Source organism: Hyperolius riggenbachi, chromosome 1 (genome assembly GCF_040937935.1).
Source record: "Hyperolius riggenbachi isolate aHypRig1 chromosome 1, aHypRig1.pri, whole genome shotgun sequence".
Taxonomy (NCBI): domain Eukaryota; kingdom Metazoa; phylum Chordata; class Amphibia; order Anura; family Hyperoliidae; genus Hyperolius; species Hyperolius riggenbachi.
In genome coordinates this window covers 55363893-55391740 of record NC_090646.1, presented here as the reverse complement: position 1 = coordinate 55391740, position 27848 = coordinate 55363893, and the positions used below count along the sequence as shown (strand labels likewise).

The window sequence follows — 27848 nt, the reverse complement described above, 5'->3', positions numbered from 1 at the left end:
GCGCTGTCAGCCCCGAAAGATACAGCCAAACTTGTCGTGTGTTGCGCAGGCGCAGTGCACCAGCGCATGCAAAGTAGAGCAGACCCAATCAGGCTTGGCTGTTTTTGCCTGGGCCCATCGGAAAGGCTCTACTGCGCTGGAACTGGGAAGGTAAATATTTACATGGGGGATGGGGGAAGCCTCATTAGGATCCAGAGACTTCCCCCTCCCAAGGTAAGTACCCCCCAGGAGTTTTGTTTTTTTAACAGATTTTCTTTAAAATGTATCTGAGATGGTACCCTGTTGCTAATTTATAATTACCTGTGGCTTCCTCCAGCCCCATGAGGACCATGGCCTCCCTCACCATCTCAGCCCATCTGTTCGTCATCGTGGGCTTCTGTGTATGCGCGGTTCTGCCACACGCATGCCCCTGCTGCGCTCCCATCCCTGGGAGAGCTCTGCACCTGTGCAGTACTACCGCGTAGGTACATAACGCTTCTGGCCATGGAAACGCGACGAGAGGTGCGCCTGCGGCCAAGCTGGGCATGCACAGAACCCCACGGCCGGCTGCAACTGACTGCATTACTGAGAGTCATAGCGGCAGAATAGAGGGAGGCGAGGGAGGCTGGAGGAAGCCCCAGGTAAGTATAATGGCCAGTGCACACCAAACACCGCTAGCCAATCCACAAACGCTAGCGGTTTTTGAAGCAGATTTCAGAGCGATTCTAGGCATGTTTAGAGCGATTTTCTAAACATGCCTAGCGTTTTTTGGAGCGTTTTTGTGTAGCGTTTTTTATATTTGGTTACAGTAGTGCTGTAACTGAACAGCTTCAGTAACAAAAAAAACGCTTGGAAAACCGCTCTGATGTAGCGTTTTTCAGAGCAGTTTCCCCTTTACTATACTTTACATTGAGGCAGAAACGCCTCAGAAATCAGCAAAAATGCTGCAGCCCCCGAGTTTGCATTTGTGGAAAAAAGTAACCGCTCCGGTGTGCTCCATCTCATTGCAATACATTAGCCAAGCGGTTTTCAGCCCGAAAGCGTTTAAAAAAACGCTCAGAACTGCTCCTGGCGTGCACCAGCCCTCAATGAGCAACAGGGTACCTTCCCAGGCACACGTTATGTTTTTTTCTCGATAGTGGTGCTTTAATGATTACCACTATTCAAAGCATATAAGTGCTCATTACAAGCATAGCACCATTGAGAAGCTAATATTGCAGTTGAGGGAGGGCCCCTCTTGTCCAAGGGCCCCGGTGCGGTCACAGCCTCTGCATTCCCAATTGCTACGCCCCTAGGGAGGGAGTAAAAACCTTGTCACCTGTCAGCAGGAGCTCCAAGTGCAGCATGTCCCCATTCTTGTCAGGAGTGTGAGATCCCTCCATGGCCGCCGGCATAAGCACACAGCTCATACAAAGCAGGAAACCTGCACGATTCTATCCCTGTCACTGCCAAATAGGAGAAATGAAACTGCCTCCCTCCCCATACTTATCATCGTTATCACTTCTGCTTATACAGAACTGGCTTCAGCTGCAGAGGACAGAGAGATAGAGGAGGGGGGGGGGGGGGGGGAGGGTGTTGGTCATTTATAGAAGAAGTCTGTGATTTATAGCAGGGTGCCCAGCTGTAAACGTTAACGTTTAAGCTACACACCTTGGCGGGTGACGAAAATGGTAAATAGATGTCTCACAAACTAGTTGGGTCACGTGAAGGTGCCCTGCGCAGTCTTCAAGACAATACCCAGGCGAACCAGCGCAAATTTCAGTGACTAAAGCCTAGTATACACTTTCAATTATGATTGTCCAATCACTGACCAATGTTATCACCTCCATGTAGTACGTGATAGAGCAGAGTGTTCTAAACACACAGATGGGCAGCCAGTATAACAAGTTAGAAGAAACTCTTTACTGAAGAAAAACATACAGAGATAAAACATACTCCACCATTAGGTAATACTGCTTACGTAGAACAGAGAGGAACACTGAGTGAATACGGGAAATAACAATCCCATAAAGATCATCATAACATTTTACACACAGCGACATCTTGTGGTTGTTTGACTATACTGCAGTTTAAGGTAATAATGTTGTTAAATCTCTAACAGTATGAGGGTCGACAGATATGAAAAACCATGAGCAGATTGTGTTGGTAAACACTCATACTAAAGGGAGGTGGTAAAACTGATCACTGATTGGCCAATCCTAATTGATAGTGTGTACCAATCTTTAAAGTTCTGAAGGTGATTGTGATAAATAATAGGCTCAGGGCACTGGTGTAGCTCTGCAGCCACGAACCCTGGTGCACATTTTGCACTGATCCCCCTGCCCCCCCATACCGCCACCACCAATACTGTATGTATGCATAGCATCCACGTTACAGCGCAGCTAAACCTGATTTCCAAGGGCAGATGCAGCGTAGTGCAGTGTAAACAGCAGGAGGGGAATAGTTGGTTAATGATTACCACAAGGCAGAGCTCATATACAGGAGACCAATAAAATGACAGCACCACTGAAAAGCAACAAAGGAGAAATGCAGCCTTTTCTTTCCAACAGTGTTAAAAACAAACAGCAACAAAAAATGAAAAAGAATTTTTGCGTTTTTTTAGAATCACAGAGTCTCGCAGACCCCTTACAGGTGCTTTTTTTGGCCTCTCAAGGCAATTGAGGCCTTCGGTGTTTGGTTTTTGAAAAATAGCTGGCACTGTAGTTTGGCCTGATGAAGTTAGTCTTAAAGGGGAACTCCAGTGAAAATAATGTAATAAAAAAAGTGCTTTATTTTTACAATAATTAGGTATAAATGATTTAGTCAGTGTTTGCCCATTGTAACATCTATTAAATCCCTGATTTACATTCGGACATTTATCACATGGTGACATTTTTACTGTTGGCAGGTGATGTAGCTGCTGCTTGCTGTTTTGGCAGTTGGAGACAGCTGTAAACAGCTATTTCCCACAACGCAGCAAGGTTCACAGACAGGAAACTGCCAGGAGTACGGACTCAGAGTTTCTTGTGGGAGGGGTTTCACCACAATATCAGTCATACAGAGCCCCCTGATGGTCTGTTTGTGAAAAGGAATAGATTTCTCATGTAAAAGGGGGTATCAGCTACTGATTGGGATAAAGTTCAATTCTTGGTTGGAGTTTATCTTTAAGCACTCACAAAGCATGTTGCCATAGTGCAAACAAATACTGTTTCTTCTTTCCAATGACTGTGTCATCCCTGAGTTAATCCACCTCCCAAACTGATTTTTGTTTTTAATGTAGTTTATTGTTCCTGTGCGCCTCTTTCCCCTGTTGTATTCAGTGGCGTACTTAGGGAATTTGACATCTGGTGCTGATTATTTACAGACAGCCCCTCCCCCCCACCACCACCCTCCTTTCAAAAAAACAAAAACAACAACCAGTTTATTTTGATGGGAGAGTTGACAGGTTGTGGCACCGAGGGTCGCTACAAATTTTTAGGGAAAAGGAGTCATCAGGATGTGGACGGAGCTAACCGATATGAAACTCTGCACTCTAAACAGTGCTGCAGAAGATGTCAGTGCTATATGAATACAGGGAGTGCAGAATTTTTAGGCAAATGAGTATTTTGACCACATCATCCTCTTTATGCATGTTGTCTTACTCCAAGCTGTATAGACTCGAAAGCCTACTACCAATTAAGCATATTAGGTGATGTGCATCTCTGTAATGAGAAGGGGTGTGGTCTAATGACATCAACACCCTATATCAGGTGTGCATAATTATTAGGCAACTTCCTTTCCTTTGGCAAAATGGGTCAAAAGAAGGACTTGACAGGCTCAGAAAAGTCAAAAATAGTGAAATATCTTGCCCTCTGCAAGATGCAAGACTCTTAAAATTGCAAAGCTTCTGAAGCGGGATCATCGAACAATCGAGCGTTTCATTCAAAATAGTCAACAGGGTCGCAAGAAGCGTGTGGAAAAACCAAGGCGCAAAATAACTGCCCATGAACTGAGAAAAGTCAAGCATGCAGCTGCCAAGATGCCACTTGCCACCAGCTTGGCCATATTTCAGAGCTGCAACATCACTGGAGTGCCCAAAAGCACAAGGTGTGAAATACTCAGAGACATGGCCAAGGTAAGAAAGGCTGAAAGACGACCACCACTGAACAAGACACACAAGCTGAAACGTCAAGACTGGGCCAAGAAATATCTCAAGACTGATTTTTCTAAGGTTTTATGGACTGATGAAATGAGTGAGTCTTGATGGGCCAGATGGATTGGCCCGTGGCTGGATTGGTAAAGGGCAGAGAGCTCCAGTCTGACTCAGACGCCAGCAAGGTGGAGGTGGAGTACTGGTTTGCGCTGGTATCATCAAAGATGAGCTTGTGGGGCCTTTTCAGGTTAAGGATGGAGTCAAGCTCAACTCCCAGTCCTACTGCCAGTTTCTGAAAGACACCTTCTTCAAGCAGTGGTACAGGAAGAAGTCTGCATCCTTCAAGAAAAACATGATTTTCATGCAGGACAATGCTCCATCACACGCGTCCAAGTACTCCACCGCGTGGCTGGCAAGAAAGGGTATAAAAGAAGAAAAACTAATGACATGGCCTCCTTGTTCACCAGATCTGAACCCCATTGAGAACCTGTGGTCCATCATAAAATGTGAGATTTACAAGGAGGGAAAACAGTACACCTCTCTGAACAGTGTCTGGGAGGCTGTGGCTGCTGCTGCACGCAGGGGCGTAACAATAGGCCCTGCAGCCCCTGCGCCCGCTCGGGGCCGTTTTTTGGGGTCTGGAGGGGTGGCAGCATGAGGGGAAAGCCTTGCCCACAGTCGGCGGGGAGAGGGGAAGTTCCCCCCCTCTCCTTCCCCTCGGGGCTCTCCCCTCTGCGCTCCCCTCCAGCTAGTTACCGTCTGTGGGCAGCGGGCAGCAGTGGCGGCAAGATACATACCTTCTTCTGTGCGTTCCATCGCAGCCTTCTCGCTCTAGCGAGAAGTGACGTCAGCCGCTAGAGCGAGAAGGCTGCGATGGAACGCACGGAAGAAGATATGTATCTTGCCGCCGCTGCTGCCCGCTGCCCACAGACGGTAACTAGCTGGAGGGGAGTGCAGAGGGGAGAGCCCCGAGGTGAGGGAGAGGGGGGGAACTTCCCCTCTCCCCGCCGACTGTGGGCAAGGCTTTCCCCTCATGCTGCCACCCCTCCAGCCCCCAAAAACCGGCCACGAGCGGGCCCCCCCCCCTCCCCCCTGGGGGGGAGGGGCCCGCTCTGAAATTCTGCAGGGGGGCCCGGCGGGGCTTAGTTACACCCCTGGCTGCACGCAATGCTGATGGTGAACAGATCAAAACACTGACAGAACCCATGGATGGCAGACTTTTGAGTGTCCTTGCAAAGAAAGGTGGCTATATTGGTCACTGATTTGTTTTTGTTTTGTTTTTGATTGTCAGAAATGTATATTTGTGAATGTTGAGATGTTATATTGGTTTCACTGGTAAAAATAAATAATGGAAATGGGTATATATTTGTTTTTTGTTAAGTTGCCTAATAATTATGCACAGTAATAGTCACCTGCACACACAGATATCCCCCTAAAATAGCTAAAACTAAAAACAAACTAGAAACTACTTTCAAAAATATTCAGCTTTGATATTAATGAGTTTTTTGGGTTCATTGAGAACATGGTTGTTGTTCAATAATAAAATTATTCCTCAAAAATACAACTTGCCTAATAATTCTGCACTCCCTGTACACAATAACAATGATTTTGATCAACACATTACCGATTTTTGAAGTGGGGTAGATAAAAGATAGATGGGCACCAGGTGCTACCAACAGACGAACACTATGGATAGCCTACCACTGATGGTCGTGCTCACGTTCCACACATATGTAACATCCAGTAAGAACAACAGCCGGAGCACCAACTCATGCAATTTGGGTTTAATGGCAGTCACATAGGCATACAGGCAATCCAGCAAAGGTGATAGGGAGAGAGAGATACCGGCCTTACAGACGTTTCACGGCAACTGCCGCTTCTTCAGAGACCAGAAGTATCACCGATTTTTGGTTTGAGAGCTATGGAGGAGAATCATCAAGATCTTCATTTTTGTGTGTGAGCCACTAGTCGTTCGACATCAACCACACTCGTTTATCGCCCAATAAAGTAAATTACTTAAAGAGGAACTATCAAAGAAACTGTGACTCTGTAACCCCCCATACCTATTGAGCTTTTAGCTAGCAACAATAGAAAGCTTTTCAGAAGTCTCTGATCACAGCCTGTTGAAAAAATACCTTGCAACACAATCAGTGTCGGGGCTAGAGCTGTACCATGTGAATAGGTTCCACTTCACTGTCACTATTCACAGAGGAATGATTTACTGTTTGTTTCTGCCCTGCCTGCTTTTTCACAGATCATATGAGAACAGCTGAGAGATTTTTCAGAAAGGATCTGAAGAGAAGTAGGCTTACTTTATTCCTGTTTTTGCATGCTTACACCCTCTATTCAGAATGAGCTCTTCCTCACTGTAATCTCTGTTTACTTTACACTGCGTGAGGCAGAGAGACACAGGAGCAGCGGATGAGTTATTTACACAGTATTTCATGCTATATTTCTGCCTTCTATTATTCTGAAGAGATTCCAGTCACAGGATTACATATAGTGAGGACTGTCTCTGTATGCTGGATGTGCTGGACACATAGTGTTGGGCGAACATCTAGATGTTCGGGTTCGGGCCGAACAGGCCGAACATGGCCGCGATGTTCGGGTGTTCGACCCGAACTCCGAACATAATGGAAGTCAATGGGGACCCGAACTTTTGTGGTTTGTAAAGCCTCCTTACATGCTACATACCCCAAATTTACAGGGTATGTGCACCTTGGGAGTGGGTACAAGAGGAAAAAAAAATTTAGCAAAAAGAGCTTATAGTTTTTGAGAAAATCGATTTTAAAGTTTCAAAGGGAAAACTGTCTTTTAAATGCGGGAAATGTCTGTTTTCTTTGCACAGGTAACATGCTTTTTGTCGGCATGCAGTCATAAATGTAATACATATAAGAGGTTCCAGGAAAAGGGACCGGTAATGCTAATCCAGCAGCAGCACACGTGATGGAACAGGAGGAGGGTGGCGCAGGAGGAGAAGGCCACGCTTTGAGACACAACAACCCAGGCCTTGCATGAGGACAAGAAGCGTGCGGATAGCATGCTTTGTACCACCATGCAGTCATAAATGTAATAAAGATAAGTGGTTCCATAAACAGGGACCACGCAGCAACGCTAACCCAGCAGCAGCACACGTGATGGAACAGGAGGAGGCGCAGGAGGAGAAGGCCACGCTTTGTGAGACACAACAACCCAGGCCTTGCATGAGGACAAAAAGCGTGCGGATAGCATGCTTTGTACCGCCATGTAGTCATAAATGTAATAAAGATAAGAGGTTCAATAAACAGGGACCACGCGGCAACGCTAACCCAGCAGCAGCAGCAGCACACGTGATGGAACAGGAGGAGGCGCAGGAGGAGAAGGCCACGCTTTGTGAGACACAACAACCCAGGCCTTGCATGAGGACAAAAAGCGTGCGGATAGCATGCTTTGTACCGCCATGTAGTCATAAATGTAATAAAGATAAGAGGTTCAATAAACAGGGACCACGCGGCAACGCTAACCCAGCAGCAGCAGCAGCAGCAGCACACGTGATGGAACAGGAGGAGGCGCAGGAGGAGAAGGCCACGCTTTGTGAGACACAACAACCCAGGCCTTGCATGAGGACAAAAAGCGTGCGGATAGCATGCTTTGTACCGCCATGTAGTCATAAATGTAATAAAGATAAGAGGTTCAATAAACAGGGACCACGCGGCAACGCTAACCCAGCAGCAGCAGCAGCAGCAGCAGCACACGTGATGGAACAGGAGGAGGCGCAGGAGGAGAAGGCCACGCTTTGTGAGACACAACAACCCAGGCCTTGCATGAGGACAAAAAGCGTGCGGATAGCATGCTTTGTACCGCCATGTAGTCATAAATGTAATAAAGATAAGAGGTTCCATAAACAGGGACCGGCAACGGTAACCCAGCAGCAGCAGCAGCAGCAGCAGCACACGTGATGGAACAGGAGGAGGCGCAGGAGGAGAAGGCCACGCTTTGTGAGACACAACAACCCAGGCCTTGCATGAGGACAAAAAGCGTGCGGATATAGCAGCAATGCTTTTTGCCGCCATGCAGTCATAAATGTAATACAGATGAGAGGTTCAATAAACAGGGACCGGAAACGCTAAACCATCCCAGATGTTCATCGGTCATGTTACTTGGTTGGGGTCCAGGAGTGTTGCGTAGTCGTTTCCAATCCAGGATTGATTCATTTTAATTTGAGTCAGACGGTCTGCATTTTCTGTGGAGAGGCGGATACGCCGATCTGTGATGATGCCTCCGGCAGCACTGAAACAGCGTTCCGACATAACGCTGGCTGCCGGGCAAGCCAGCACCTCTATTGCGTACATTGCCAGTTCGTGCCAGGTGTCTAGCTTCATGCCCGGTTTCAGGTCCAGCGGTGCCAGCCACAAATCCGTCTGTTCCTTTATTCCCCTCCAAATTTCCTCCCCTGTGTGCTGCTTATCCCCAAGGCAGATCAGCTTCAGCAACGCTTGCTGACGCATGCCAACAGCTGTGCTGCACTGCTTCCACGATCCTACTGCTGCTGGTGCTGGGTTAGCATTTCCGGATGAGGTACAGCTTTGAGATGCGTTGGAGGAGAAGGAGTCAGAGAGGTAGGTGCTGCTGTTGTTATCCAGCTGTTTGCGGCGTGGGCAACACCCGCGCCGTAGCAGGTGAGGAATCGCTGCCAGGCTCCACAAGGTTCACCCAGTGCGCGGTAAGGGAGATGTATCGACCCTGGCCGAACGCACTCGTCCAGGTGTCAGTGGTGAGGTGAACCTTGCAGGCAACGGCATTCTTCAAGCTTCGGGTTATTTAGCTGACCACGTGCTCATGCAACTCAGGCACTGCAGAGCGCGCAAAGTGGTAGCGGCTGGGAACCACGTAACGTGGGATGGCCACTGACATCATGCCCTTGAAGCTGTTTGTCTCCACCACTCGATATGGCAGCATTTCGCAGGCCAGAAGCTTGGCTATGCTGGCTGGCTGTTACTGCCACGGCCCGGGGGTCATTTGCTGGCAATTTCCTCTTGTGCTCAAACATCTCAGAGACAGACAACTCAACCGTAGCGCTGCACACCGAAGGGCTGTTGGTTGTTGTGTTTGATGAACACTGGGAGACCTCAAGAGCACTAGTCCGGAAAGTGACAGTGTCAGCATCGTCTGATGTTTGTGAATGTTGTGAACCACGCAATGGCTGGGCTACTGCTGCTGCTGAGGCGGGTCTGGTGGTGAGTCTGGTGAACCCAAGGGAGGCAGTGTTGCTGGTGGTACCCTGTCCTGCCGCGTTTGCCCACAGAGTGGGATGTTTGGATAGAATGTGGCGGCTCATGCTGGTGGTGGAGAGGTTGTTAATACTTTTCCCCCTGCTCAGGCGGGTCTTGCACACCTTGCAAATCGCCATGGTAACATCCTCAGTGCAGTCTTCAAAGAAAGCCCAGACTTTAACTGGCTGAGGACTCGGACCTCGTGCGTGATGTGCTGGTGCTGCTTAACCCACTGCTGGACGCTTGAGAGGTCATCCAAGTAATTATCTGGTCCTGTTCTTTTGGATCTGTGAGGGTTGTTGTCCTGGACAACATGGGCAGTATTGAGTGGGTTTTCTTGGGTGCTCCCCTGTGGCCTGTACGTGAACCGTCAGGGGAAACACCTCTTCCCTTGCCCCTCCCTCTTTCACCGGATTTCTTCCTCATTTCACTTATCCTTAAAGTACACGCTGACTGGCAGCAGTATAGTGGCAGTACAGAAATGCTATACAGTGGTGGGTGAGCGGTGTACCACTATTGTCAGCAGTGACACAGAGCACAATGCTATACAGTGGCGGGTGAGCGGTGTACTACTGTTCCCAGCAGACACAGAGTGGAAGTAAACACAATGCTATATAGTGTGGCTGAGCCGTGTACACAGAGTGGCATTAAACACAATGCTATATAGTCTGCTATATAGTCACCCCGAACAGGGTGATGTTCTGCAGAACCCGAACAGTGGCAAACACTGTTCGCCCAACACTACTGGGAGGGAACGCAGATTTTAGTACCTAAACACACGATACAACATGTTTTCCGGGGTCGGACTCTGAGGCACATACAGATGGTCCCGATCATCATCCTCATCATACAACTCTTCTCCTGAGTCTGACCCACCCACCACCTCTGCCACCCCAACATCCCCAGACACAGACCCCTCATCGTCCTCAACATTAACTTGGGATGCTGGCCTGAGCCAGACCTCCTCCTCCACATCAGGCCCCATCATCTCCTCAATGGCAGCCCTCATTAATCGCTCTGGCGACGGACTGATGGACACAACGTTCTCCTCCGGGGAGGGCTGCTGCTGACCACTGGCTGCTGGGGTGGATGTTATAGCTTGCGTGGGGCGTTGGCTGTTGCTGTTGTTGGGAGTGCTGCTCACAGCGGAGGTCTCTGGGGAACTCATGTTGAGCTCATATAGTGGTTGACGGTGAGTGGAGTATTACTGATCCCAGCAATATACACACTGACTGGCAGAGTACGCAATGCTATATAGTGTGGCTGAGCGGTGTACACAGAGTGGCAGTAAACACAATGCTAAATAGTCTGGCTGAGCGAGCGGTGTACTACTGTTCCCAGCAGAATCAGAGTGGCAGTAAACAATGGTATATAGTCTGGCTGAGCGGTGTACACAGAGTGTCAGTAAACAATGGTATATAGTCTGGCTGAGCGAGCGGTGTACTACTGTTCCCAGCAGAATCAGAGTGGCAGTAAACAATGGTATATAGTCTGGCTGAGCGGTGTACACAGAGTGTCAGTAAACAATGGTATATAGTCTGGCTGAGCGGTGTACACACAATGCTATATAGTCTGCTATATAGTGTCAGTAAACAATGGTATATAGTCTGGCTGAGCGAGCGGTGTACTACTGTTCCCAGCAGAATCAGAGTGGCAGTAAACAATGGTATATAGTCTGGCTGAGCGGTGTACACAGAGTGTCAGTAAACAATGGTATATAGTCTGGCTGAGCGGTGTACACAGAGTGTCAGTAAACAATGGTATATAGTCTGGCTGAGCGGTGTACACAGAGTGTCAGTAAACAATGGTATATAGTCTGGCTGAGCGGTGTACACAGAGTGGCAGTAAACACAATGCTATATACTCTGGCTGAGCGAGCGGTGTACTACTGTTCCCAGCAGACACAGAACAGTAAACAGAATGCTATATAGTGTGGCTGAGCGAGCGGTGTACCACTATTCCCAGCAGACACAGAACAGTAAACAGAATGCTATATAGTGTGGCTGAGCGAGCGGTGTACCACTATTCCCAGCAGACACAGAACAGTAAACAGAATGCTATATAGTGTGGCTGAGCGAGCGGTGTACCACTATTCCCAGCAGACACAGAACAGTGAACAGAATGCTATATAGTGTGGCTGAGCGAGCGGTGTACCACTATTCCCAGCAGACACAGAACAGTGAACAGAATGCTATATAGTGTGGCTGAGCGAGCGGTGTACCACTATTCCCAGCAGACACAGAACAGTGAACAGAATGCTATATAGTGTGGATGAGCGAGCGGTGTACCACTATTCCCAGCAGACACAGAACAGTAAACAGAATGCTATATAGTGTGGCTGAGCGAGCGGTGTACCACTATTCCCAGCAGACACAGAACAGTGAACAGAATGCTATATAGTGTGGCTGAGCGAGCGGTGTACCACTATTCCCAGCAGACACAGAGTGGCAGTAAACAGAATGCTATATAGTGTGGCTGAGCGAGGTACACAGAGTGGCAGTAAACAGAATGCTATATAGTGTGGCTGAGCAAGCGGTGTACTACTATTCCCAGCAGACACAGAGTGGCAGTAAACAGAATGCTATATAGTGTGGCTGAGCGAGGTACACAGAGTGGCAGTAAACAGAATGCTATATAGTGTGGCTGAGCAAGCGGTGTACTACTGTTCCCAGCAGTGACACAATGACAGGGGGGACCCTGGCTAGCGTGGCTGGAGCGCGAACTACCCTGCCTGCCTACCCAAAGCTAAACCCACAGACAAATGGCGGAGATATGACGTGGTTCGGGTATTTATTTACCCGAACCACGTGACAGTTCGGCCAATCAGAGCGCGTTCGGGTCCGAACCACGTGACCCGTTCGGCCAATCACAGCGCTAGCCGAACGTTCGGGGAACGTTCGGCCATGCGCTCTTAGTTTGGCCATATGGCCGAACGGTTTGGCCGAGCACCGTCAGGTGTTCGGCCGAACTCGAACATCACCCGAACAGGGTGATGTTCTGCAGAACCCGAACAGTGGCGAACACTGTTCGCCCAACACTATGGACACAGTCCTTTATAGTAATGCCCACAGTGAGAACTGTTCTCTGTAAATGCCATATTTTCTTCACATAACAAATGAAAAGAGGAAAAAGCCTTTGTATTGTTATTGGCTAGTAATTACTGGAAATATATGTGGAATTTAGAATGTTAGTTAACTTTGATAGTTCTCCTTTAATCACTCAATGGAAAGTCGATGTGTGGGTACCTTTAATGGCTGTCTGTTTATATGATGTTATCTGCCTATTATATGGTTACACTGTGTTGTTTTTCTTGTGTTATTATGTTATGGTATGCTATCATGTGTGGGTTTATCTTATCATACAGATGTCTTTTCTCATGGTGTTTTACAATGACTGTCTTGGCACTTAATTACTGCTACCATCCAGTTGTTGGGTTTCCTTATTACTGTGTAACTGAATGCAGAAGCAGCATTCCTAATGAATGCGCACGTCAGGGGAATGTCCCTCAGCTGTTAGCTGATCTGATCATGAGTAAATATTCTCTCATTGAAGGTGGCTGAGCTTACCTCCACCACGCCCTTGCCAGGAACAGGTATATTGGCAGACTGAGATAGCAGGTGGGGGATGGGAATTCTAATATCACACAGCTTGCTGGATAGTCTGTAACTCCGGGTGTTTTAAGTCTTACCCATAGAGCCACATTAACTCATGATGCCATGCACTGATGAGGATCCAGCAGTCCAAAACAGTTTGTATGCATGCTGGATTATTGTAGCTCTGTAAGCTGACACATCATTGCATTCCAGAGGTTCTGGAGGTGTGGCTAACTTACAGGGACAGCAAAGGATGATGCAGTGATGCATTATGGGAGGCCTTATATGCTCAATCCAATCTCAGTAATCTCAAATACCTATTGTAGTAAGAAGGGAAACTTTTGTTTACTATAGCACTTTAGTAAGAGGGCTTTTCGGTCTTCTGTAGCCCCTTACACAGTCCTAGGAGTCCTGGTTCGCCATGAGCATGCTGGGTAGTCTGGAATACAGGATAAGACCCGGCAATATCTCCTTGTGTGCTACTATTAGGACCCCCCCTTTGAAAAAAAGGGAAAGCAAACATTTTCCAAAAACAATTGGGATGTTGTGTAAAATGTAAATAAAATCAAAATAGGATGATTTGAAATTACTTTTTAACCATTTGAAAATAATACAAAGACAACAAATCAAATGTTGAAACTGCAAAATTTTATTGAGAAAAATATATGTGCTTGTTTAAGATTTGGTTCTAACAAATCACAAAACATTTCCAAAAAGTTAGGACCAGGGAAACAAAAGACTGAACAGCTTGTGTAATGATTTAAGGTCCGTTCACACCTAAAACCGCAAAACGCCGGCGATTACCGCTGTGACGGTCATAATAATCATGCATCACAAAATGTAGTTCGCTTAATCGCACAGACGTATCCACGTCACAAAAATCATGGAAAATCACAGAAAACGATTGCTCGTTGTGCAGGTTGCAGAAAAAACGCTTGAAAAATCGCGACGGGGGTGTATAGCTTAAAGCGGACCTGAATTCAGAACTTCATCTCTGCTCTAAAAGATAATCAACAGCATAATAACCTTTAAAGAAAAATATTTCTTTATTATTTATCACTTGACAGGCAGCCTATTGGGCCAGTCAAAGCCACTGGTCCCATCGGGGCTCAGGGCGGGTTCAGTGGAACGGCGGTTAGTTCGGAGGAATGAGCATAAGTTACCAGCGCACACTAGTTTCACATGCGCTGAGCATGCGCTGAGCTCGCGCTCCCCTCATTAAGCTGCCCTGCTTTAGCAGCACAGCTTAATGAATCTTCCCCATTGGGTTCTTGGCAGTTGGAAAAAGCTGTTATTTTCCATAATGCAACGAGGTTCACAGACAGCAAACTGTCAGGACCATGGTCATGACATCACACTGTGGGAGGGGTTTCACCTCAATATCAACCATACAGACCCCCCTGATGATCTGTTTGAGAAAAGGTAAAGATTTTTCATAGGAAAGGAGGTATCAGCTGCTGATTAGGATGAAGTTCAATCCTTGGTCAAAGTTCATTTTTAAAGAAAACCTGTAATTAAGAAAAAGTCCCCTGGGGGGTACTTACCTCGTGAGAGGAAAGCGTCTGGATCCTAACAAGGCTTCCCCTGTCCTCCCGTGTGCCGCTGTTGTCCAGCTGCAGCCCCCCGAAGTGCGGTGATGTAAATATTTACCTTCCGGGATCCAGTGCAGGCGTACTAGCGGATCTCGCTTCGGGTTAAGGCAGAAATAGCCGAACCCCATCTATCCTCTCTACTGTGCAGGTTTGAGTCCTTTTGCGCCTGCGCAGTAGAGCGAATACGATCGGGTTCTGCTATTTCCTCTTTACCTGAAGGAAGAGCCGCTACTGAGCCTGCGCTGGATCCCGGTGTAGTGAAAAATTTTGCTACCCATCATATTTTGCAACTTGCCATAGAGGACAGGGTATGACTGTGTAGGCGTGGCTCCACTCTGTTAACACGCCTGTAATTTTTTGCAACCACAGATCCCATTGAGCTAAAAGGGGGATTGTTCCCTACAGGGGGGGTTATTAGTTGAGCAAGAGAGGGGATTGTTCCCTCCGGGGGTTATTAGTTGAGGAAGAGGGGGGATTGTTCCCTCCAGGGGGGGTTATTAGTTGAGGAAGAGGGGGGATTGTTCCCTCCAGGGGGGGTTATTAGTTGAGCAAGAGGGGGGATTGTTCCCTCTAGAGTTGGGCCGAACGGTTCGCCTGCGAACGGTTCCATGCGAACTTCCGTGGTTCGCGTTCGCGTCCTGCAGGCGAACCTTTGCGGAAGTTCGGTTCGCCCCATAATGCACATGGAGGGTCAACTTTGACCCTCTACATCACAGTCAGCAGGCCCAGTGTAGCCAATTAGGCTACACTAGCCCCTGGAGCCCCACCCCCCTTATATCAGGCAGGCAGCGGCGGCCATTACGGTCACTCGTGTGCCTGCATTAGTGAGAGTAGGGCGAGCTGCTGCAGACTGTCTCTCATAGGGAAAGATTAGTTAGGCTTAGCTTGTTCCTGGCTGCATACCTGTTCTGTGAACCCACCACTGCATACCTGTACTGTGAACCCACCACTGCATACCTGTTCAGTGAACCCACCACTGCATACCTGTTCTGTGAATCCACCACTGCATACCTGTACTGTGAACCCACCACTGCATACCTGTTCTGTGAACCCACCACTGCATACCTGTTCAGTGAACCCACCACTGCATACCTGTTCAGTGAACCTGCCACTGCATACCTGTTCTGTGAACCCGCCACTGCATACCTGTTCTGTTCAGTGGACCCGCCACTGTATACCTGTTCAGTGAACCCGCCACTGCATACCTGTTCTGTTCAGTGAACCTGCCACTGCATACCTGTTCTGTGAACCCACCACTGTATACCTGTACTGTTCAGTGAACCCGCCACTGCATACCTGTTCTGTTCAGTGGACCCGCTACTGTATACCTGTTCTGTTCAGTGAACCCGCCACTGTATACCTGTACTGTTCAGTGAACCCGCCACTGCATACCTGTTCTGTTCAGTGGACCCGCTACTGTATACCTGTTCTGTTCAGTGAACCCGCCACTGCATACCTGTTCTGTTCAGTGAACCTGCCACTGTATACCTGTTCTGTTCAGTGAACCTGCCACTGTATACCTGTTCAGTGAACCCGCCACTGCATACCTGTTGTGTTCAGTGAACCCGCCACTGTATACCTGTTCTGTTCAGTGAACCCGCCACTGCATACCTGTTGTGTTCAGTGAACCCGCCACTGTATACCTGTACTGTTCAGTGAACCCGCCACTGCATACCTGTTCTGTTCAGTGAACCTGCCACTGTATACCTGTTCTGTTCAGTGAACCCGCCACTGTATACCTGTTCAGTGAACCCGCCACTGCATACCTGTTGTGTTCAGTGAACCCGCCACTGTATACCTGTTCTGTTCAGTGAACCCGCCACTGCATACCTGTTGTGTTCAGTGAACCCGCCACTGTATACCTGTTCTGTTCAGTGGACCCGCTACTGTATACCTGTTCTGTTCAGTGAACCCGCCACTGCATACCTGTTGTGTTCAGTGAACCCGCCACTGTATACCTGTACTGTTCAGTGAACCCGCCACTGCATACCTGTTCTGTTCAGTGAACCTGCCACTGCATACCTGCTCTGTGAACCCGCCACTGTATACCTGTACTGTTCAGTGAACCCGCCACTGCATACCTGTTGTGTTCAGTGAACCTGCCACTGTATACCTGTTCTGTTCAGTGAACCCGCCACTGTATACCTGTTCAGTGAACCCGCCACTGCATACCTGTTGTGTTCAGTGAACCCACCACTGCATACCTGTTCTGTTCAGTGGACCCGCTACTGTATACCTGTTCTGTTCAGTGAACCCGCCACTGTATACCTGTTCTGTTCAGTGGACCCGCTACTGTATACCTGTTCTTTTCAGGATGCAGCACATGCAGAACCAGCTGTCAACTATGCTTTACAATGCCTTTAAGGGTGATGTGACAGCACAACGCCAGCAAGGTACCACTGCCACTAATCCTCCTCCCGTGTCCACGCAGTCAAAGACAGGACGCTCCAACGATCTCATGGTGATGTCGGACATGCGGACGTTCTTTAGTCCAACGCCTCGCCGTAGCCCTTCCGGATCCACCCTCCACCAACTACTGGAACGGCAGGTAGCCGACTACCTGGCCTTAAGTGTGGATGTAGACACTGCTGTGAACAGCGATGAGGAACCCTTGAACTACTGGGTGCGCAGGCTTGACCTGTGGCCAGAGCTGTCCCAATTTGCCATCCAACTTCTCTCCTGCCCTGCCGCAAGCGTCCTGTCAGAAAGGACCTTCAGCGCAGCTGGAGGCATTGTCACTGAGAAGAGAAGTCGCCTAAGTCACAAAAGTGTTAAGTACCTCACCTTTATCAAAATGAATGAGGCATGGATCCCGGAGGGCTGCTGCTCGCCCCAAGACTAAGTCAGTCCCCGCACACACAGCATCTCTGCCTGCACGCCGTGTGACTGGCTGCCTGGCCTGCCCCAAGAAGACTAAGTCGCTCCCAGTCCCTCCACACAGCATGTCTGCCTGCAGGCCGCTTGACTACCTTCTCCGCCACCACCAACAGGGTCCGGGACTCCAGGCGGATTGCTGAATTTTTTAGGCCGCTGCTAGCAGCGGCCGCTGTAATAATTTTTCTGGTGCGTGTACATGACTGCCTAATTTTTCTGGCTGCACTGCGGGCAGCTGCAACAACAAAAGAAAAGGCATGTACATGCGCCCATTCCCCTTCGTGATCATTACCTTGCCATGGTGAAGGGGCTTTTTCTTAATTAAGAAAAAGTCCCCTGGGGGGTACTTACCTCGTGAGAGGAAAGCGTCTGGATCCTAACAAGGCTTCCCCTGTCCTCCCGTGTGCCGCTGTTGTCCAGCTGCAGCCCCCCGAAGTGCGGTGATGTAAATATTTACCTTCCGGGATCCAGTGCAGGCGTACTAGCGGATCTCGCTTCGGGTTAAGGCAGAAATAGCCGAACCCCATCTATCCTCTCTACTGTGCAGGTTTGAGTCCTTTTGCGCCTGCGCAGTAGAGCGAATACGATCGGGTTCTGCTATTTCCTCTTTACCTGAAGGAAGAGCCGCTACTGAGCCTGCGCTGGATCCCGGTGTAGTGAAAAATTTTGCTACCCATCATATTTTGCAACTTGCCATAGAGGACAGTGTATGACTGTGTAGGCGTGGCTCCACTCTGTTAACACGCCTGTAATTTTTTGCAACCACAGATCCCATTGAGCTAAAAGGGGGATTGTTCCCTACAGGGGGGGTTATTAGTTGAGCAAGAGAGGGGATTGTTCCCTCCGGGGGTTATTAGTTGAGGAAGAGGGGGGATTGTTCCCTCCAGGGGGGGTTATTAGTTGAGGAAGAGGGGGGATTGTTCCCTCCAGGGGGGGTTATTAGTTGAGCAAGAGGGGGGATTGTTCCCTCTAGAGTTGGGCCGAACGGTTCGCCTGCGAACGGTTCCATGCGAACTTCCGTGGTTCGCGTTCGCGTCCTGCAGGCGAACCTTTGCGGAAGTTCGGTTCGCCCCATAATGCACATGGAGGGTCAACTTTGACCCTCTACATCACAGTCAGCAGGCCCAGTGTAGCCAATTAGGCTACACTAGCCCCTGGAGCCCCACCCCCCTTATATCAGGCAGGCAGCGGCGGCCATTACGGTCACTCGTGTGCCTGCATTAGTGAGAGTAGGGCGAGCTGCTGCAGACTGTCTCTCATAGGGAAAGATTAGTTAGGCTTAGCTTGTTCCTGGCTGCATACCTGTTCTGTGAACCCACCACTGCATACCTGTACTGTGAACCCACCACTGCATACCTGTTCAGTGAACCCACCACTGCATACCTGTTCTGTGAATCCACCACTGCATACCTGTACTGTGAACCCACCACTGCATACCTGTTCTGTGAACCCACCACTGCATACCTGTTCAGTGAACCCACCACTGCATACCTGTTCAGTGAACCTGCCACTGCATACCTGTTCTGTGAACCCGCCACTGCATACCTGTTCTGTTCAGTGGACCCGCCACTGTATACCTGTTCAGTGAACCCGCCACTGCATACCTGTTCTGTTCAGTGAACCTGCCACTGCATACCTGTTCTGTGAACCCACCACTGTATACCTGTACTGTTCAGTGAACCCGCCACTGCATACCTGTTCTGTTCAGTGGACCCGCTACTGTATACCTGTTCTGTTCAGTGAACCCGCCACTGTATACCTGTACTGTTCAGTGAACCCGCCACTGCATACCTGTTCTGTTCAGTGGACCCGCTACTGTATACCTGTTCTGTTCAGTGAACCCGCCACTGCATACCTGTTCTGTTCAGTGAACCTGCCACTGTATACCTGTTCTGTTCAGTGAACCTGCCACTGTATACCTGTTCAGTGAACCCGCCACTGCATACCTGTTGTGTTCAGTGAACCCGCCACTGTATACCTGTTCTGTTCAGTGAACCCGCCACTGCATACCTGTTGTGTTCAGTGAACCCGCCACTGTATACCTGTACTGTTCAGTGAACCCGCCACTGCATACCTGTTCTGTTCAGTGAACCTGCCACTGTATACCTGTTCTGTTCAGTGAACCCGCCACTGTATACCTGTTCAGTGAACCCGCCACTGCATACCTGTTGTGTTCAGTGAACCCGCCACTGTATACCTGTTCTGTTCAGTGAACCCGCCACTGCATACCTGTTGTGTTCAGTGAACCCGCCACTGTATACCTGTTCTGTTCAGTGGACCCGCTACTGTATACCTGTTCTGTTCAGTGAACCCGCCACTGCATACCTGTTGTGTTCAGTGAACCCGCCACTGTATACCTGTACTGTTCAGTGAACCCGCCACTGCATACCTGTTCTGTTCAGTGAACCTGCCACTGCATACCTGCTCTGTGAACCCGCCACTGTATACCTGTACTGTTCAGTGAACCCGCCACTGCATACCTGTTGTGTTCAGTGAACCTGCCACTGTATACCTGTTCTGTTCAGTGAACCCGCCACTGTATACCTGTTCAGTGAACCCGCCACTGCATACCTGTTGTGTTCAGTGAACCCACCACTGCATACCTGTTCTGTTCAGTGGACCCGCTACTGTATACCTGTTCTGTTCAGTGAACCCGCCACTGTATACCTGTTCTGTTCAGTGGACCCGCTACTGTATACCTGTTCTTTTCAGGATGCAGCACATGCAGAACCAGCTGTCAACTATGCTTTACAATGCCTTTAAGGGTGATGTGACAGCACAACGCCAGCAAGGTACCACTGCCACTAATCCTCCTCCCGTGTCCACGCAGTCAAAGACAGGACGCTCCAGCGATCTCATGGTGATGTCGGACATGCGGACGTTCTTTAGTCCAACGCCTCGCCGTAGCCCTTCCGGATCCACCCTCCACCAACTACTGGAACGGCAGGTAGCCGACTACCTGGCCTTAAGTGTGGATGTAGACACTGCTGTGAACAGCGATGAGGAACCCTTGAACTACTGGGTGCGCAGGCTTGACCTGTGGCCAGAGCTGTCCCAATTTGCCATCCAACTTCTCTCCTGCCCTGCCGCAAGCGTCCTGTCAGAAAGGACCTTCAGCGCAGCTGGAGGCATTGTCACTGAGAAGAGAAGTCGCCTAAGTCACAAAAGTGTTAAGTACCTCACCTTTATCAAAATGAATGAGGCATGGATCCCGGAGGGCTGCTGCTCGCCCCAAGACTAAGTCAGTCCCCGCACACACAGCATCTCTGCCTGCACGCCGTGTGACTGGCTGCCTGGCCTGCCCCAAGAAGACTAAGTCGCTCCCAGTCCCTCCACACAGCATGTCTGCCTGCAGGCCGCTTGACTACCTTCTCCGCCACCACCAACAGGGTCCGGGACTCCAGGCGGATTGCTGAATTTTTTAGGCCGCTGCTAGCAGCGGCCGCTGTAATAATTTTTCTGGTGCGTGTACATGACTGCCTAATTTTTCTGGCTGCACTGCGGGCAGCTGCAACAACAAAAGAAAAGGCATGTACATGCGCCCATTCCCCTTCGTGATCATTACCTTGCCATGGTGAAGGGGCTTGCGTATCACAATGAAGCAATGACCGGCGCCTAGATGAGTGTCTCTGGGGGCACACAAAAGATAATAAGGTCGTTGCTTCATTGTGGTCAGACCAAATTTGATCAGCTGGACAGTCACTGTTCTGTCATTCAGCTACATCAGCCAGGCGACCATATGGGCTGTAAAGCCACCAAAACCTGCACTCTCGCCATGGTGCGCACCAGTCCAGCACGGCCGTCACTACACAAACAGCTGTTTGCGGTGCGTTACACGGTGAGTTTGGTGTGTCAGTGTGAAGCAGTACCTTAATTACACTACCTGATTGATGTATACACATGCAAGATGTTTTAAAGCACTTTAGGCCTGTCATTTAGCATTCAATGTGATTTCTGCCCTTAAAACGCTGCTTTGCGTCAAATCCAGATTTTTCCCGGGGACTTTTGGTGTGTATCCCACTCCGCCATGCCCCCCTCCAGGTGTTAGACCCCTTGAAACATGTTTTCCATCACTTTTGTGGCCAGCATAATTTTTTTTTTTCAAAGTTCGCATCCCCATTGAAGTCTATTGCGGTTCGCGAACTTTAACGCAAACCGAACCTTCCGCGAAAGTTCGCGAACCTAAAATCTGAGGTTCGGCCCAACTCTAGTTCCCTCCAGGGGGGGTTATTAGTTGAGCAAGAGGGGAGGGTTCTGGGTGAGAATAGGGTTTGGTTGGGTTGCATTTTCTGATACAGATAGGTTAAAGTCAATGGTTAGGTTGCACTTTCTGATAGCTATACCTATAAATAAGTGCAACCGGTTGCAAAATCTGATAAAGTTGCAAAAAATTTCACCACACCGGCAAGGTAAATAAATCAGCACTTGTCAGCCTTGTCGGGGGAGGATTGTGGGACACTTCGGGGGAGCCAGCGCTGGACTGCCTGCAGCTACAGGGGATGGGGAAGCCTCATTGGGACCCTGAGGCTTCCCCCTACCGAGGTGAGTACCCCCCAGGGGATGATTTTTTTAGTACAGGTTTTCTGTGAGTCTCCCTGTGAGTCCTGTGCATTGCACAGAGCGATGGGTGGAGGAAATACTCCCAGCCTGCCGCTATGTTTCTTCCTTTTCATAGCTCACTAGCTCAGTGTTCTTTTCCTCTCCGGTAATGTTGTGTGACGTATTCCCTGCCTCAGCTGCATCCCGCTCCGTCCTTTCCAAGGTAAGGCTCCTTATGTAACATCAATGGATCAAGTGACATTTAAAGTGCACCTGTCACCATAGATTAACATGAAACCTCTTCTAATGGAGGATGAAAAACCAATCATGTCAGACTTACGTTCCCCCAGTAACAGAAGAAACATTGCATTTGACGCTCTGGCATTGGGCCTCACAAAGCAAATAGTCTGCAGAAGAACTGTATGTCGTTCCTCGCAGTAACCAATCACAAACAATGCTGCAATGGACAATGGAAATGGCCGATGGAGAAAGCTTTAATATATGAATATAAGCCAAAACTGGCTTTATAGTGTGGATAATAGTAATGCTTTTATTACTGTCTGTGTCTCCCTCCAATGCAGGGACTCCTCTTCAGTAACTACTCTATTTCTAGCTATTAGTGATGAGCAGAATTTATGCCTTTGCGGAATTACTCATTGTCATTTGCAATTAGGCATCATAATCGTAATGCAAATTTTCTGGGAAAAGCGTAATTAATTTCGTAGTTAATTGGAAGCATTCATAATTACGCATGAATTTTATGCTGGCTTTGGCAATGAATAGCAAAGTCCTTATACATGCTATTGCTACCAAAATAGCGACATATGTTAAGAAGAATAATGGGTACAAGCTTCAAAAGAATGTTTTGTAGTTTTTGAGAAAATCATTTTTAAGAATACAAAGAAAAATGTTTTTTAAACTGTCATTTTTCTGAGTTTAAAACCATTTTTCTTTGCATTTTTTAAAATTGATTTTCTCAAAAACTACTATTATTATTTTGACTTGTATCCACTATTCTCCTAAAGGGAACCTAAACTGAGAAGGATATGGATTTTTCCTTTTAGAATAATACCGGTTGCCTCAGGGGCGTAACTATACATCTTCCCACCCCGGCCATCCACGAACCTCCCAGATGTGCATGTCACTGTTAACCACACTACCATTTGCCCTACCTCTCAAGCCCGCTGTCTGGGTGTCACCCTGGACTCCGCACTCTCCTTCACTCCCCACATCCAAAACCTCACAAAGTCCTGCAACTTCCACCTTCGTAACATCTGTAAGATTCGCCCTTTCCTGACCTCTGCCACCACCAAACTCCTCATCCATGCCCTCATAATTTCCCGCCTTGACTACTGCAATGCCCTGCTGTCTGGTCTCCCTATGACCCGAACAGCCCCACTGCAGTCCATCATGAATGCGGCAGCCAGAATTATCCACTGCTCCCATCGCTCCACCACGGCAGATCCCCTCCTTGAATCCCTCCACTGGCTTCCTATCCAGTCCAGAATCAGATTCAAGATACTGTGTCTGACCTACAAATCTGTCCACAAAACCTGTCCAACCTACATTTCCGATCTTACTCAAAGGTACAAACCTAGCCGCTCACTCCGCTCTTCCAATGAACTTCGCATAACCGCCCCCCGCATCACCCAGTCCCATGCACGCCTCCAGGACTTCTCAAGAGCTGCTCCAACACTATGGAACTCCCTACCTCCACCCATTAGGGCAGCGCCCTCCTTCAACATCTTCAAGAAAGCCCTCAAAACTCACCTTTTTACTCTGGCCTACTACCCCTCACAAGTGCTCTAAACCCACAGCTGAACTCTGGTCCCCTACCATTCGTGTCCTTACCTCTCCCTCTAGATTGTAAGCCTTTGGGCAGGGTCCTCCTCCTTTTGTGTCCAACCTGATCTTGCACCTCCATTACTGTGAACCCATGCTATGCATCTGAGTGAACCTAACTTGCCTAATCTCCATGCTTCCCTCCAGTGACTGACTAAGCATTACCTGGTACTCATACTGTGCTGTGTGATCTGGTTGTCTTGTATTCCTGTATTGTCATATTGCTGTCTGTCACCCCTAAATATTGTCTGTAACCTAAACTAATGTCCAGCGCTGCGTAATATGTTGGCGCTTTATAAATTCAATTAATAATAATAATCACTGCCCCCCCCCCGCAAAACTTTGGATGGGCCCCCCACCCCCCTCGCTTTCTGTACAGGAAAACTGAGGACCAATGTGTTTTCCCCATGCAGATAAAACCACTTAAAGGAAACGTCAGGCAATCTATGCTACCCCCAGATCTACTTACCCGGGGCTTCCTCCAGCCCCTTGCAGCCGACAAGTCCCTTGTTGCAGCTCTGCTCCCAGTACATACATACACACACAGCCATATTTTTTTACTACATGAGAGCACATGCTATATGGAGGAACAACAATGACATGCTGAACATAAGATATAGTATTCACTGTAACTTTGGCAAAACATTCAGAATGTCACTGATTGATACTGTTATTATAGGATCTTGGACTCCATGTGAGACAACAAGCTCTCAATAAAGCAGCAACAGTAAGATATCAATCTCCACTCCATTGGTTGTAAAAGTATTCAGAGGCCATAAAGTCATTAGCCCTTGTGATAATAATCTAGGAATCCTTTTGCTGAAAAGGGAAAGTCTACAACTTTTTTTTTCAAAATGTGACTCCTTTGTTTTAAGGTTGTACATCAAGTCATCAGAACTTTGCAGCAGTGAGAGACAGAAGTTTTTTTTACGAACCCTAGGGAGCAGGTACAGTGTACAAATTCCAAAGTGTGTGTGAGTCCTTATCTGTGTGCTGGACACATGCAGTCAATATAACAACGGTAGGAGAGCAGAATACGTTTTTTTTTTCTCCATGCCTTAAGCTGTCAGTCTCTCAAACTTTTCCCCCCACGGGCCCCCTGTGGCATCTGGGCCACCCTGAGGAGGCATCCCTTGCAGGGTCTATTGTTGCGCCCCTGAGTTGCCTGACTCACCTGCTGATCCTGTGTCTCTAATACTGTTAGCCACAGCCCCTGAACAAGCATGCAGATCAGGTGCTCTGACTGAAGTCAGACTGGATTAGCTGCATGCTTGTTTTCGGGTGTGTGATTCAGCCACTTCTGCAGCCACAGAGATCAGCAGGACTGCCAGGCAACTGGTATTGTTTAAAAGGAAACATTCATATCCCTCTCAGTTAAGGTTCCCTTTAACATATGTAGCAAGTTTGGTAGCAATGGCATGTATGGGGGTTTTGCTATTTACCGCCAAAGTTACGGTAACATGAAATTATGTGTAAATTATGCGAAAAAATTCTTGCGTAATTACAATTGATAATACAAAGTCAATTGGATTAACAATTTGTAATTACGCATACGTAATTATGCATAGGCGTAATTGCAAAAATGTACGCGTCATTTCGCATAATCGTAATTATCTGATTGCGATCATCACTACTGGCCATACACTGGTCGATTATAGGACGATCGATTGACCTAATGATTCTTAGAATTGATTGAAAATAAATGAATCTATCGAACCTGAATTGATTTCTTGCCCATACACTAGAGTCGATTATGTTTCATTTTTCCACCACCGAGTAAATGTCGATCATATACTGTACATATCAAAAAAAGCTCTCGATTATTGTTCCATCGATTGAAATAACCTGACATACTCTGATTCATTTTAAAAATTCGATCGAATATCGGCCAATAAGAATCGATTCTACATCAAAATGACAACTTGATTTTTTATCAACTCGATTCATTTATCGGTTATAATAATCGATAGTTGCACCAAAGAACATTTAAAGGGAACCCGAGGTGAGAGGGATATGGAGGCTGACATGTTTGTTTCCTTTTAATTAATGCACATTGCCTGGCTGTCCTGCTGATCCTATGCCTTCAATACCATTAGCCATAGCCCCTAAACAAGCATGCAGATCCGATATCTCTGACAAATCTGACAGTATTAGCTGCATGCTTGTTTCAGGTGTGTTATTTAGACCAAACTGACCAGAAAGATCAGAAGCCCTGCCAGGCAACTGGTATTGCTTAAAAGGAAATAAATATGGCAGCTTCCATAGGTGTCACACCTCGGGATCATTATAAAAGCATTCCCAAGTATTCCCTGTGTGTAAAATCTTTTATTTTCACTGCAAAGCGCAGTACAGGCTTCTTTATCTCTGGTCATCGGCAAAGGCAAAAATCTCTCTTCCTGTGTCTTCCTTTTACCCCCCCCCCCCCCTCCCGAAATAGACACATTGCCATGGCAACACCAGAGCTACTTCAGCAGGGAGGGGGCAATAGTGAAGACACAGACACGGGGAGATTATTTCCTTTACCGATGACAAGAGATAAGCAAGCTTCTACTGCTTTGTGCAGTGACAAATTATTTTACACAGAGGGAATACTTGGGAATGCTTTAAAATGTTCTTTTATGTAACTAGGGCCCATATGCAAGTAAGTTTTTCACCTGGGCTTTCTCCTAGGTAATAGTTTCAAACTTGTCAATAAAATGCTTTTTAAAGCATCAACAAGCAAACAACTAATCAAAATAATTTTTATAGTACTTTTCCCCTACTTTTTGGTACCCTTTCCACTGCAAAGTGCTGAAAAGGTATTCTAATTTGAAGATGAAAAATTATCTCCTAGGAGAAAACTCAAGAGAAAAAGTTAATTGCCCTTGGAGTAGTAACTGAAATGTTAGTTTGGGGAGTATAATCCCACTTTAAACTAAAAATATTGCTCTTTTACGTCAAATACCTTCTGAACTGTCTGTGTCGATGAGTTCAAGTGTAGCCTCTCCCCCAATATCACACTGAAGGCTAGAGTAGTAGCCACTGAGGTACAGTGCATGGAGTGGATGAGTTGGGTACATATATACAGTTAGGCCCGGTTCACATCTGCAAAATGAGCCAAAAGGATCCGGTGAGCGGATCCGGTCTCTGCTTCCCCGGATCCGGATGGCTCAGTCCGTGGCTCGGTTCACATATGAAAACGGATCTGATCAATAATTGATCGGATCCGTTTTCATTCAGCAAATACATACCTAATCTTCTGCAACAGCCGGCGGTAGAGAGTTTCTCTTCTTCCGCTGTGACTACACAGCGAGTCATGTGACTAGTCACAAGACGCGTCATGTAGTCACATGACGCGGAAAAAGACAGGAGCCTCTACCGCCGGCTGCTACGGAAGATTAGGTATGTATAAACCGTCCCTAGTCCACTTGCCCAGCTGCTGCACCCTCCCCTCACCCTCCCGTCGCTAGATTCGCGTCGGCCCATGACCCCAACCCCGTGGAACGGTCCGTTTCCCATTGCCCCCAATGCTGCTGCGTTTTTGTCCAGATCCATTCCGCTGGTCAGAATGGTCCGGAAAATTAGGGCCTGCAGCAATTTTTAGGTCCGGGGACCGGAACGTACAGAACGTATCCGTACCAACAGACGCATGTGAATGGATCCATAGGTTAACATTGGATCCATTCACATCCATTCCGTTTGTACAGTATACGTTCCGGGTACGTTCCGGAAAAAAACGCTAATGTGAATCGGGCCTTATCTAATATGTAATGTTGAAATATGAACATTTGTACCCGTTCAGGCAGCCATCCAACTTAAAGGATACCCGAAGTGACATGTGACATGATGAGATAGACATGTGCCTAGCACACAAATAACTATGCTGTGTTCCTTTTTTTCTTTCTTTGTCTGAAAGAGTTAAATATCAGGTATGTAAGTGGCTGACTCAGTCCTGACTCGGACAGGAAGTGACTACAGTGTGACCCTCACTGATGAGAAATTCCAACTATAAAACATTTTCATAGCAGAAAATGGCTTCTGAGAGCAAGAAAGAGATACAAATGGGAATTTCTTATCATTGAGGATC

The 27848-nt window shown here is 47.9% G+C and overlaps 1 protein-coding gene and 1 long non-coding RNA gene across 4 annotated transcripts in view; one reads left to right on the top strand and one right to left on the bottom strand.

Annotated features, from left to right (window-relative positions):
- Window positions 1-1459, bottom strand: part of LOC137562766 (shootin-1-like) — a 57036-nt gene extending 55577 nt beyond the window's left edge. The window contains exon 1 of one of the 3 annotated variants that reach the window (XM_068274447.1): window positions 1298-1459. In XM_068274447.1, the coding sequence (XP_068130548.1) occupies window positions 1298-1388 (91 nt within the window). In that variant the 5' untranslated portion in view covers window positions 1389-1459. The remainder of the gene's footprint in view (window positions 1-1297) is intronic. The other 2 variants (XM_068274437.1, XM_068274457.1) reach the window with 2 other exon arrangements.
- Window positions 1-27848, top strand: part of LOC137562785 (uncharacterized) — a 45215-nt gene that overhangs the window by 8176 nt on the left and 9191 nt on the right. The window lies entirely within an intron of this gene.